The sequence below is a fragment of the Geotrypetes seraphini genome, chromosome 8 (assembly GCF_902459505.1).
Source record: "Geotrypetes seraphini chromosome 8, aGeoSer1.1, whole genome shotgun sequence".
NCBI lineage: Eukaryota > Metazoa > Chordata > Amphibia > Gymnophiona > Dermophiidae > Geotrypetes > Geotrypetes seraphini.
The window spans coordinates 145,748,746-145,762,117 of record NC_047091.1 but is presented as its reverse complement, the minus strand read 5'-3'; the positions used below and the strand labels follow the sequence as shown (position 1 = coordinate 145,762,117).

Sequence of the window (13,372 nt, the reverse complement as noted above, 5' to 3'; positions counted from 1 at the left end):
ACGACACCCTCACCCCCCTTCCCCGTACCTTTCTGTAGTTGGCCGGACAGACGGGAGCCAAACCCGCCTGTCCGGCAGGCAGCCAACGACGGAATGAGGCCGGATTCGCCCATCCGTCTCAAAGCTCCGCCTACTGGTGGGGCCTAAGGCGCCTGGGCCAATCAGAATAGACCCGGGAGCCTTAGGTCCCACCAGTAGGCGGAGCTTTGAGATGGATGGGCCAATCCGGCCTCATTCCGTCGTTGGCTGCCTGCCGGACAGGCGGGTTTGGCTCCGGTCTGTCCGGCCAACTACAGAAAGGTACGGGGAAGGGGGGTGGGGTGTCGTGGGGGTCGGCCAGGGGGGTCGGAGGTTCTTGTGGGGGGCGGGTCGATGGGGGAGGGGGGTTTGCGTCGAGGGCAGGAGGGCCTGGGATCCCTCCTGCCCGTAATGTAGTGCGGGGTGGGGGTAAGGGGTCGCCGTGGTCAGGAGGGTTTGGGCTCCCTCCTGGCCCGAACAACTAGCGGGGGGGGGGGAGTCGCCAGGGCCAGGAGGACTTGGGCTCCCTCCTGGCCCGATATTGTCGGGGAGTTGGGGAATCGGCGGTGCAAGAGGGCTTGGGCTCCTTTTTGCCCCGATCGTGTCGGGGGGGGCAAGAGGGCTTGAGCTCCCTCTTGCCCCGATTGTGTTGGGAGTCGGGGAGTCGGCGGTCCTTCGGGGTGGGGGTGCAGGTGCGTGCGAGCGGTCCTGCTTGGGGTGAATTGGACGTCGGGGGGGGGGGGGGGGAACTATGTAAAAAAAATACACAGCAGAAGCTGCCAGTTCCTGGCATAAAGTGTAGGCATAAAAATCGCAACAGAATCTGCTATCTGTACCCAGCCAGGCATTTATTGACTGACTTTTTCATTCTAACGCAGATTTCCAATAAACTACATCTTTTACTGCCAATATAGATCCCAAAATGTCCAGGAAAAGAAAAGTTGACGGTGAAGGCAGACAATTTAATGACAAATGGGAAAATGAATACATGTTTGTGCTTAGTGAGGGCAAACCAGTGTATATATTGTGTTATGAGACAGTGTCGGTGATGAAAGAGTACAATATACGTCGTCATTTTGACACCAAACATAATGTTAAGTATGGCAAATATACTTTGGAAGAAAAGCATAAAATTGTTAAAGAACTAAAAGGCAAACTACAATCACAGCAGCAAATGTTTACAAAGGCTACAGCGAAAAATGATGCTGCAGTGAAAGCAAGCTTTATAGTGGCTGAAGAAATTGCCCGTACTTCAAGGTGTTTTTCAGAGGGTGCCTTTTTGAAGCAATGCATGCTAAAAGTGTGTGAGAAAGTATGCCCAGACCAGATACAGAGTTTTCAAACTGTCAGTTTGTCAAGAAACACCATTGCAGACAGAGTTCAAGAACTCTCAGGAAATCTATCATCACAGCTGGCCGAACAGGCATGCAGTTATCTCGCTTTTTCACTTGCTATCGATGAAAGCACAGACAACAGTGATACAGCGCAGCTGTCCATCTTTATACAAAGACCGACCTCTCTGTCACTGAGGAACTTTTGGATGTAGCTGCCATGCATGGGACGACGACTGGTAGAGATATATTTGAGGCTGTGGAGAAATCAATAAATAATTTTAAATTACCCTGGGAAAAGTTGGTGGGGCTAACTACCGATGGCGCACCTTCAATGTGCGGAGAAAAGAAAGGCTTGGTTGGACTAATGAAGGAAAGAATGCAAAAAAGTCACTGCCACACACCCTTGATTACTTATCATTGCATTATCCACCAAGAGGCTATGTGTGGAAAAGTTCTGGACATGAATGACATAATGACCACAGTCATTAAAACTATTAACTTTATAAGGGCACGTGGCCTGAATCATCACCAGTTCCAGCAGTTTTTACAGGAGGTGGGTGCAGAGCATGGGGACTTGCCATACCACACAGAAGTAAGATGGCTGAGCAAGAGCGCAGCCCTCAAAAGATTTTTTGAGCTCAGAGAACAAATTGCTCTTTTCATGGAAAGTAAAGGAAAGCCCTTGCCTGAATTGTCGGATCCCGCCTGGCTATGTGATTTTGCTATGATGTGTGACATATGCGAGCATCTCGCCCAACTGAATCTGAAGCTGCAGAGACGCAAACAAGTCATCACGAAGATGTCTGACATGATCACAGCATTCCAGCGTAAACTTCAACTATGGAAGTCCCAACTGGAACAGGACAATCTTGCCCACTTTCCCGTTTGTTTGAGTATCTCAACCACTATTTCTGGTACTTTTCCTTGCAGTCGGCTGGCTACCAAAGTTAGCCGTTTACTAAGTGAATTTGAGCGGCGCTTCTCTGACTTTAGAACACAGCACTCAGGCTTTGACATCTTTGCCAATCCTTTTACAGTTGATGTCAACAATGTGCCCCATCACCTTCAGATGGAGATAATCGAGCTTCAGTCTGACAGTGGTCTGAAATCAAGGTTTCAGGATGTTGAAATTGAGGACTTCTACCCTCTACTGCCCCCTGACTCAATGCCAGAGCTCCGACTTCATGCTGCCCGTATTCTATCCATGTTCGGGAGCACCTATCTTTGTGAACAGATGTTTTCAATAATGAATCTGAACAAAAACAAGCACAGATCACGCATTACCGATGACAACCTCCATGCTGTTTTGCGGGTTGCTACAGCCCAAGAAATAAAACCGAACATTGACTCATTGATACGGGGAAAACGGTGTCAGACATCTAGCCAGAAAACAAAACAATGAGCATTTTAGGTACATTCCAATATTACTGTTTTGCTTTATACCAATATTACTGTTTTGCTTGATAGCATGTGAGTTGGTTAACAGCACTGTTAAGGAAAAGATTGTTCCACTCATTTTAAATTCACATTTCTGGTTAACATTGTCAGTTTATGACTGTTCAGTAAACCATTCGGCCCGCGATTTAGGCTGGATTTTAGATTTTGGCCCCTTCTCTGATTAACATAAGAACATAAGAAATGCCATCTCCGGATCAGACCTTCGGTCCATCAAGTCCGGCGATCCGCACACGCGGAGGCCCTGCCAGGTGTACACCTGTTGTAATTTATAGTCCACCATATCCTTACATGCCTCTCTTAAGGAGATACAAAGGATATATTGGCAAGTATTTATTTATAAGTGTAATCTAGACTAGTAATAACATATGTCAACCGAAGAAATATATATATGTCTAGAAAATATTTCTGTTGAAAAACCTGACGCCTCAGCCCCACCACTCCACCGCTAAAGTTCAATTCAAAAACAGCGGGAGATTTAGTGTGAGAACTTCATCATAGGCTGTCGGGTTTGTTGTAATTTTTTTGTTATTTGTTTTTTATGTATATAAATATTTTTCCTTTTATATCTTAATTCAAAGAATAAATAATGTACTAGTATAAGACTCTTCAATCTCTAAGCGTCTTAATATGAAACTCTAAAAGTAATTTTTATACTCATCTTCAGCAAACCGGCTTAAACCCAGGGAGTCAGACCCGACATGTTTCACAAAATGTGTTTTATCAAGGGTCTCCCTATGGAACATAAAAAGACAAGAAAAGATCGTCATGTACATTTGCATAACTACTCCCCTCGAATAATAGTTAATTTTCAGTTATGATATCACTTAAACAATGAACTCACCAGGGGTGCCGCTGTCATCCGACTCCACATAATTCATGAGGAAAAAGATGGCGGCGGCGTCCCTGGCGCGAAATTTAAATCCCCCTGTGTTTGCGTCCAAGGCTCCGCCCCCCAACACTCATTGGCTCGAACCTGATCATACTGTCCCCCATTCAATCTCCATGTTTAATCCTTGGGGTTGAACTGTATCCAAGGAAAAAATGAACCTCTGTTCTAATTCATTGAGTTTTTTTGGGTCCCCCTCTCCATCCCACCCGATTACTTTTCTGATGACCCGCCAACGTAACTCTGCCACTGTATGGTTCAATCTTGTCCAATGCTCCACCAAAGGAGCTTGCATGTTCCGATTTATGATTCGTGACTTGTGCTCCGTTAATCTAGTTTTTATTTTCCTACTCGTGCGACCTACATAAATGAGATCGCATGGACATGTTATCACATAAATGACACCCTGGGAGTCACAATTTGTAATGTCTCGAGTTTTTAAGTTCTTCCGTTTTCTAGAATAGTACAAACGGTTGAAAAAATTTTCAAAAAATATTGGTTTATAGTACAACCACATGCAACACTCAGTACTTTTCCTAGAATAGCGTACACTCGAGGGAGCACATTGGGTCAACAGTGTAACTTCCAAAAATACGGTATCCGCCCACAAGAACAAACGGGAGGAGGGGATGGATACCACGGTATATGTGGGAAATGTCAGTGGTGCCCTTCAACCATCCAGGGCCAATCCTGGCAGGTTCCGGGGCGCCAAATTATCTTAAAAACTCGAGACATTACAAATTGTGACTCCCAGGGTGTCATTTATGTGATAACATGTCCATGCGATCTCATTTATGTAGGTCGCACGAGTAGGAAAATAAAAACTAGATTAACGGAGCACAAGTCACGAATCATAAATCGGAACATGCAAGCTCCTTTGGTGGAGCATTGGACAAGATTGAACCATACAGTGGCAGAGTTACGTTGGCGGGTCATCAGAAAAGTAATCGGGTGGGATGGAGAGGGGGACCCAAAAAAACTCAATGAATTAGAACAGAGGTTCATTTTTTCCTTGGATACAGTTCAACCCCAAGGATTAAACATGGAGATTGAATGGGGGACGGTATGATCAGGTTCGAGCCAATGAGTGTTGGGGGGCGGAGCCTTGGACGCAAACACAGGGGGATTTAAATTTCGCGCCAGGGACGCCGCCGCCATCTTTTTTCCTCATGAATTATGTGGAGTCGGATGACAGCGGCACCCCTGGTGAGTTCATTGTTTAAGTGATATCATAACTGAAAATTAACTATTATTCGAGGGGAGTAGTTATGCAAATGTACATGACGATCTTTTCTTGTCTTTTTATGTTCCATAGGGAGACCCTTGATAAAACACATTTTGTGAAACATGTCGGGTCTGACTCCCTGGGTTTAAGCCGGTTTGCTGAAGATGAGTATAAAAATTACTTTTAGAGTTTCATATTAAGACGCTTAGAGATTGAAGAGTCTTATACTAGTACATTATTTATTCTTTGAATTAAGATATAAAAGGAAAAATATTTATATACATAAAAAACAAATAACAAAAAAATTACAACAAACCCGACAGCCTATGATGAAGTTCTCACACTAAATCTCCCGCTGTTTTTGAATTGAACTTTAGCGGTGGAGTGGTGGGGCTGAGGCGTCAGGTTTTTCAACAGAAATATTTTCTAGACATATATATATTTCTTCTCTTAAGGAGATATGCATCTAGTTTGCTCTTGAAGCCTAGGACGGTCGATTCCGCAATAATCTCATCTGGGAGGGCATTCCAGGTGTCAACCACTCTCTGAGTGAAGCAGAACTTCCTGACATTAGTCCTGAACCTGTCCCCCCTTAGCTTCATTACATGTCCTCTAGTCCGTGTCAAATTGGACAATGTAAATAATCTTCTCTGCTCTATTTTGTCGATTCCTTTCAGTATTTTGAAGGTCTCGATCATATCCCCACGCAGTCTCCTTTTCTCAAGGGAGAATAATCCTAGTGTTATAAGTCTGTCCTCGTATTCCAGTTTTTCCATACCCTTCACCAGTTTTGTAGCTCGTCTCTGCACCCTCTCCAGCAGTTTTATATCCTTCTTTAGGTAGGGAGACCAATGTTGGACGCAGTATTCCAAGTGTGGTCTGACCATTGCCCTATAAAGCGGCATTATAACTTTCTCCGATCTACTCGAGATTCCTTTCTTTATCATGCCCAACATTCTATTTGCCTTCTTTGCCGCTGCCGCGCATTGTGCCGACGGCTTCAGGGTCCTATCTATCAGTACACCCAGGTCCTTTTCTTGTTCACTCTTCCCCAGAGTTGCACCTGACATTGTATACTCGTATTCCTTATTCTTATTGCCTAAATGCATTACCTTGCATTTCTCCACATTGAACTTCATCTGCCATTTCTCCGCCCATGTTTCTAACCGACACAAGTCGCTCTGGAGTTTCTCTCTATCCTCATGCGATCTGATCGCCCGGCATAGTTTTGTATCGTCTGCAAACTTGATGATCTCACTGGATGTTCCTTCCTCCAGATCATTGATATAAATATTAAAAAGGATCGGCCCAAGTACCGAGCCCTGGGGTACTCCACTAGTCACTTTCTCCCAGTCAGAGAACTTCCCATTTATGCCCACTCTCTGCTTTCGGTTTTCCAGCCATTTGCCTATCCATCTTTGTATATCCCCCTCTATGCCATGGCTTTGTAGTTTCCTGAGAAGTCTTTCGTGTGGAACTTTGTCGAACGCTTTCTGGAAGTCCAAGTATATTATGTCCACCGGCTTCCCACTATCAATTTGCTCGTTCACGGTCTCAAAAAATTGGAGTAAATTCGTCAAACATGAGACCCCTGGTGTAGAATGTCTCACCTATCTACCGGAAAAACAGCTTGCCAGTGTAAGTACATAATCTCTTTTTAGATAATTGGCAATTGAATTTAGTGTTGATAAAACTGTAGAAATTGCTTTTGGATTTACATGAACTAGTGGCATACCTAGTATATGTGGCACCCGGGGCCCATCATAGTAGATGACGGCAGATAAAGACCCGAATGGTCCATCCAGTCTGCCCAATCTGATTCAATTTAAATTATTATTTTTTTTTTTTTTTTCTTCTTAGCTATTTCTGGGCAAGAATCCAAAGCTTTACCCCGTACTGTGCTTGGGTTCCAACTGCCGAAATCTCTGTTAAGATTTACTCCAGCCCATCTACACCCTCCCAGCCATTGAAGCCCTCCCCTGCCCATCCTCCTCCAAACGGCCATGCACAGACACAGACCGTACAAGTCTGCCCAGTAACTGGCCTAGTTCAATCTTTAATATTATTTTCTGATTCTAAATCTTCTGTGTTCATCCCACGCTTCTTTGAACTCAGTCACAGTTTTACTCTCCACCACCTCTCTCGGGAGCGCATTCCAAGCATCCACCACCCTCTCCGTAAAGTAGAATTTCCTAACATTGCCCCTGAATCTACCACCCCTCAACCTCAAATTATGTCCTCTGGTTTTACCATTTTCCTTTCTCTGGAAAAGATTTTGTTCTACGTTAATACCCTTTAAGTATTTGAACGTCTGAATCATATCTCCCCTGTCTCTCCTTTCCTCTAGGGTATACATATTCAGGGCTTCATTTTTTTGATCCCCCCCTGCCCCCCCCCCCCCCCCATCTGTATGAAAAACATGATTTTTAGTAACAGTCCACACGTCACACAAGAGTGTACCTAGGAAAAGGCAGCATCTTACATACTGCAGTGAGCAGTATTGTCAATAAACCCATTGTAAAACTAAACAAGTCAGACTAGTATAAATCAATCCTACACAGTCAATCCTAACAGAAAACTATGTCTTACAGAACACAGAAAACACCTTCGCCTAGTATGTCATCACAAATTAACCCGTCCCCCTTTTACAAAACTGTAGTGTGGTTTTTAGCCATGGTGGTAACAGCTCAGATGCCAACGCTAAAAAACGCTCTACAGTTTTGTAAATAGGGAGATAGAATAAAAATACTTAGACAAAGATTAAACTGAAGCACTAAGAAGCTGGACTTTGCATACAATGCAACACCACAGAAATAGCAATGCATCTCCCCTAAAGCAAAAAAAAAAAAAAAATATAATTTTTTTCTACCTTGTCTTCTCTGGTTTCTGCTTTCCTCATCTTCTTGTCACTTTCTTCGTTTCATCCCCTGTTTACCCTCTCTCTACCCCTTCTATATGGCATCTTCTCTCCTTCTATTCACCTTCCAGAAACTTTATGCCTCCCCCTTCCATCTCTCCCACACCCCTATGGTCTGGCATTTCACTCTCTCCCTTCCCCTCACTTACATCAGCATCTGCCCCCTTTCTCACCCTTCACCACACTTCCATACCACCCTGACCTCCACCTTCCATACCACTCTGATCCCCTTTCTCACCCTTCACCATGCTTCCATACCACCCTGACACCCTTCCATACCACCCTGACACCCTTTCTCTCCCTTCACCACACTTCCATACCACCCTGAGCCCCTTTCTCTCCTTTCACCACCTTTCCATACCACCCTGACCCCCTTTCTCACCCTTCACCACACTTCCATACCACCCTGACCCCCTTTCTCACCCTTCACCACACTTCCATACCACCCTGACCCCCTTTCTCACCCTTCACCACATTTCCATACCACCCTGACCCCCTTTCTCACGCTCCACGCTTCCATGCCACCCTAACCCTTTCTCACCCTTCACCATGCTTCCATACCACCCTGACCCCCTTTCTCTCCCTTCACCACCCTGACCCCCTTTCTCACCCTTCACCACCCTGACCCCCTTTCTCACCCTTCACCACCCTGACCCCCTTTCTCACCCTTCCATATCACCCTGACCCCCTTTCTCACCCTTCACCACCCTTCCATACCACCCTGACCCCCTTTCTCACCCTTCACCACCCTTCCATACTACCCTGACCCCCTTTCTCACCCTTCCATACCACCCTGACCCCCTTTCTCTCCTTCCACCACCCTTCCATACCACCCTGACCCCCTTTCTCTCCTTCCACCACCCTACTTTGCTTCTTTCTCTCTCCATTGAAATCAGCAAGGTCCTACGATGACGACTACTGCAGCCTCTGCTCCGGAAGAGGTAAGTGATGTCGGAGGGGGGCTGGGCCGGCAGACGCAGGGAGTTGCGGCAAGGTCCCGCGATGACTGTGGCTGCCGATCCACCCCCCCCCCCCCCTTCCGACGTCACTTATTTCTTCCGAAGCAGTGGTAGTAGTAGTCGTCATCGCGGGACTTTCGTGCACTTCAGCGCAGCTGCCGTATTTATGCTCTGGAATAAATACGGCAGCCATGCTGAGGTGCCGTTTTCAGCAGCGAGCTTCCGGACCCGTCCGGCTGTGCACCCCCTTGGAACGTGCACCCGGGGCAGACCGACCCCCCTCCCCCCTTTGGTACGCCACTGACATGAACTATTATTAAGACATTATTTGTGTCTTGTCTACCTTTGATATAGCATCAAGAGTCTTGTGTGCTGATCAGACTCCTACCATCTGTAACATCCTTGCATCATGTGCCCAGCTGCTCAAGCATTTTACTGTTAACGGCAAGGGATAGTCACTTGTATACCATCTTTTTGTAGTTACACAACCACATTCAAAGCAGTTTACATATAGGTAATCAAGCACTTTCCCTATCTGTCCCGGTAGGCTCACAATCTTATCTAATGTACCTGGCGCAGCAGAGGAAAGTGATTTGCCCAGGGTCACAAGGAGCAGAACGGGGTTTGAACCTACAACCTCAGGGTGCTGAGGATGCAACTCTAATCACTGCCCCATACTCTCCTCCACAGATTCATCCATTGTTTCAGGCATCAAATAGGATTTCTAACATTTATCAGACACGTATTTTCTGTTCATCTATTACACAGTTTAGGTTCTCTTCTATATCCGTTCCAAAACCAGATCAAAATGGAAGGCTGTATTTGTGAATTAATAGTTGTATATAATATTGTCCCTTTTTATACTTTAACAAAAAAAATTAAATATAAAATAATCAGAAGTGGTCAAGCCTTGTGCAAATGAGGACAGAGTCCGCGATAATGAGAAGAGAGCTTACGGAGATGGGGACAGAGGCTGCGGGGGCAGGAATAAGGACAGATCCTGTGGGGATGGGCCAGGGGTAAACTTTGTCCCCATGTTCTTCTCTATCCTGTAGAATTTGTTCAGTGTCTAAAATCCAACTCAACACCCCTAGGACCATTTTTTATTCTGATCCAGGCTGTACCTTCTCATCAGCATGTTTTGTTTCGCAGGTGAATTGCTGCACAGGCCTTAATGTTTTGAATCAATATTGATCTAGCTGCCTTATTTTTGGTGAGCCTAGTGGCCTAGTAGCTAGGGATTCTCAGCTGTGAGAATGAGGGCCAGCTTGTCTCGGAGAAGCAAAGTTACACACCTGTAGCAGGTGTTCTCCATGTGTGTCATGCGGGAAGGCACCTGTGCATGTACAGTACGACAGTACTAGAAGCTTCTACAAAAATGTTAGTAGTAAGCATCCAAGCCAAGTTCTGTGAGAATATTTGGCCTGCTGTTCTCAGAGAACATCTTCTCCAGGTAAATAACTTTGCTATAGCTTTATATGAGCTAGAGACCCTCAGCTTGGGATCCCCCACTTGTGTGGCTCGTTATCTCTGATGAGCAAGATGAAAGTTGTTTGCTTGTAACATGGATTCTTGTAGATGTACATTTCCTGCCTGCATGTTCCCCTCCCTGCAAGTTTGCAAGGAAATTCTTAGCTATCCACAAACTGAGGTATTCGCACAAGGGCAGGAACAGATACCCATGCTCAGAAGTTTTCTAAACTCAGAAAATTACTTTCACTGTGGTTAGATAACATCACATACTTGTTTATATGATTATATCTTACTGTCTGTGATGTATACTACTTTGCTATTCCTGCATTTTGACTACTGGTTGTGGGAGTTGAAATGCAGTATGAAAATACAAAAATGTTTTGATTATTGGTTCATAAAATATAGACTTAGCAGTATTGAATTCTGTTTCAAGCCCTCGGCTTACAGTGATTGTAGTGAAGAAACGAGTGAATGCCAGATTCTTTGCAGAGGTTGGTGGAAGACTTCAGAATCCACCCCCTGGAACAATAATCGATGTAGAAGTTACAAGACCTGAATGGTAAGTGTGGGGGTTCTTCTGTAATCCTTAGGATGATTTCCTCTTTACATTTGATAGTTTCACTTTTGTTATCCAAATGGTAGGTTTTATGTATTTTCAACTGCAGAAAAATTAGGGAAGAAAAGGCCAAATATGTACAACACAGATCTGGGAAACGCATGGTAGTTTCATTGTGATGAGTTATTTTGCCTAGAATATTATCTGTCTCCTCTAAGTAGTATGTTTGCCATGTTAATCCATTTTCAAGACGATAAATAGAAATCAAACAAAAATGGGATTTGAGGGAGAAGATGGATGGGTAATCATAAGATAAAAGTATAATTTTAAAGTTCTGTTAAGAGGGTGTCAAAGTATTACATCACTGTAAGTTTCAAGTTTATTAAAATCTTATTATACCGCCAAATCAGACTTCAAGGCGGTGTAAATACAATATTAAAAGTACATGTATTTAAAATTACAGAGTACAATGGAGGTATGTCGTACAAGGACTTAACAGTATGAGTAACTGACGAACTGGTACAAGGGGTTAGCGGTAGAACTACATTATTTATAAAGAAAGAACGAGTGGAACGGACATTAGAAAGGGAACTGATACCATGAGAATCATTCAGATTCAAAGAGATAGCGTCTTTAACAGGACGGTTAAACATTAAAAGCCTTTTGAAAATCGAGGTAAATGATGTCTATGGGTTCCCCATTGTCCACCCGACTGCTTATTCCCTCAAAGAAGTACAGAAGGTTCGTTAGGCACGACCTTCCCTTACAGAATCCGTGCTGGCTTGTTCTCAGTAGGCCATTCCTCTCGATGTGCTCGCAAATGCCGTCCTTGATCATAGCTTCCACCATCTTCCCTATAATTGAAGTCAGGCTCACCGGCCTGTAGTTCCCGGGGTCACCCCTCGATCCCTTCTTGAAGATAGGTGTGACATTCGCCAATTTCCAGTCCTCTGGTACCTCACCAGTTTTCAAGGATAGGTTGCAAACATGCTGGATTGTGCCCGCTATTTCTTGTCTTAGTTCCTTCAGAACCCTTGGGTGGATCCCGTCCGGGCCCGGTGATTTACCGCATTTTAACCTGTCTATCTGTTTGAGGACATCCTCCTTACTTACCTCTATGTGCTCCAATTTTTCAGCCTGTTCCCCACTCATGAGCTCCTCTGAGTCCGGTATATTAGATGTGTCTTCGCTCGTGAAAACCGACGAGAAGAACGTGTTCAACCTCTCAGCTACCTCTTTATCCTCCTTAATCACTCCCTTCCTATCCCCATCGTCCAACGGCCCCACCTCCTCTCTCGCTGGTCGCTTCCCCTTTACGTAACTGAAGAATGCCTTGAAGTTTTTCGCCTCCCTGGCCAGCCCCTCTTCGTATTCCCCTTTCACTTTTCTAACCTCTTAGTGGCATTCCTTTTGGCATTTCCTGTGCGCCTGGTGATTTTCCTCCGTTGGGTCCTTTTTCCATCTCCGGAAGGATACTTTTTTGTCATTTATAGCCCTCTTTACTTCAGTTGACATCCAAACCGGGTCCTTTGATCGCTTGTTCTTGCAGCCTTTCCTGAAACTGGGGACGTACATTCTTTGTGCTTCCTGCAGGGTGTCCCTGAATAGGGTCCAGGCGCTTCCCACAGTCTCCATCCTAAAGATGTTTCTGAGCTTCCTCCCCACCATTTCCCTCATAGCAACATAGTTCCCTTTCTTGAAGTTGAGCGCAGTTGTTGCGGTCCTCCTTACTATAGGTGTCCCCCTTTCTAATGTGAATCTGATCGCGTTGTGATCACTGTTGCTTAGTGGTCCTCCCACTTCTACCCCTCTTGCAGGCCCCCCTAATCCGTTTAGGATGAGGTCAAGAGTAGCACCCCCTCGCGTCGGTTCTTTGACTAGTTGCTCCATGAAGCAGTCCCTCACAGCTTCTACAAATCCTGTTTCCCTAGTGCAGTTGGAGTGACCCGTACTCCAGTCTATTCCCGGGTAGTTGAAGTCCCCCATCACTGTTACACTTCCAGTCCTGCATTCCTGTCTCAATTCCGCTTCCAAGTCGTGTCCGACTCCTTCTGGCGTACCAGGTGGGCGATAGTACAGCCCCAGTTTTATGCCTGCACCCTTGTTTCCCGGCAATTTGACCCATAGCGATTCCAGCCCCTCTGCCTTCGTTGCCATATCCATCCCGACCGAGTGGATAGAGTCCTTTATATATAGTGCTATGCCTCCCCCCTTCTTGTGGGTCCTGTCCCTCCTGTAGAGCTTGTACCCCGGCAGCGCCACATCCCATTGATTTTCCTCTGTCCACCAGGTTTCTGCAATTCCAATTATATCTAGGTCCTCCCCCTTAGCCACGACTTCTAGTTCACCCATCTTGGCCATGAGGCTTCTTGCATTTGCGTATAAGCACCGCAGGTCCCGTAGGTCCCGTCATTTTTCCTCCACCTCTGCATTTACCTGGGCCGCCTGCCCTTGGATTTCGGGCAGTTCTCCCGTTCCCTGTGCTTCTGCTTTGCCCTCAGCCTTTACCCTCTTAGCTTTCAGCTTCCCCACATTCCCGCCACCCC

General features: G+C 45.4%; 1 protein-coding gene across 7 annotated transcripts in view; it reads left to right on the top strand.

The window, feature by feature from the left end:
- Positions 1–13,372, top strand: part of PIWIL1 (piwi like RNA-mediated gene silencing 1) — a 420,330-nt gene that overhangs the window by 369,326 nt on the left and 37,632 nt on the right. For 6 of the 7 annotated variants that reach the window (XM_033957205.1, XM_033957208.1, XM_033957201.1 and 3 more), the window contains one exon: positions 10,704–10,829. The exons of the other annotated variant lie outside the window; for it this stretch is intronic. In XM_033957205.1, the coding sequence (XP_033813096.1) occupies positions 10,704–10,829 (126 nt within the window). The remainder of the gene's footprint in view (positions 1–10,703; positions 10,830–13,372) is intronic. 7 annotated transcript variants of the gene reach the window in all.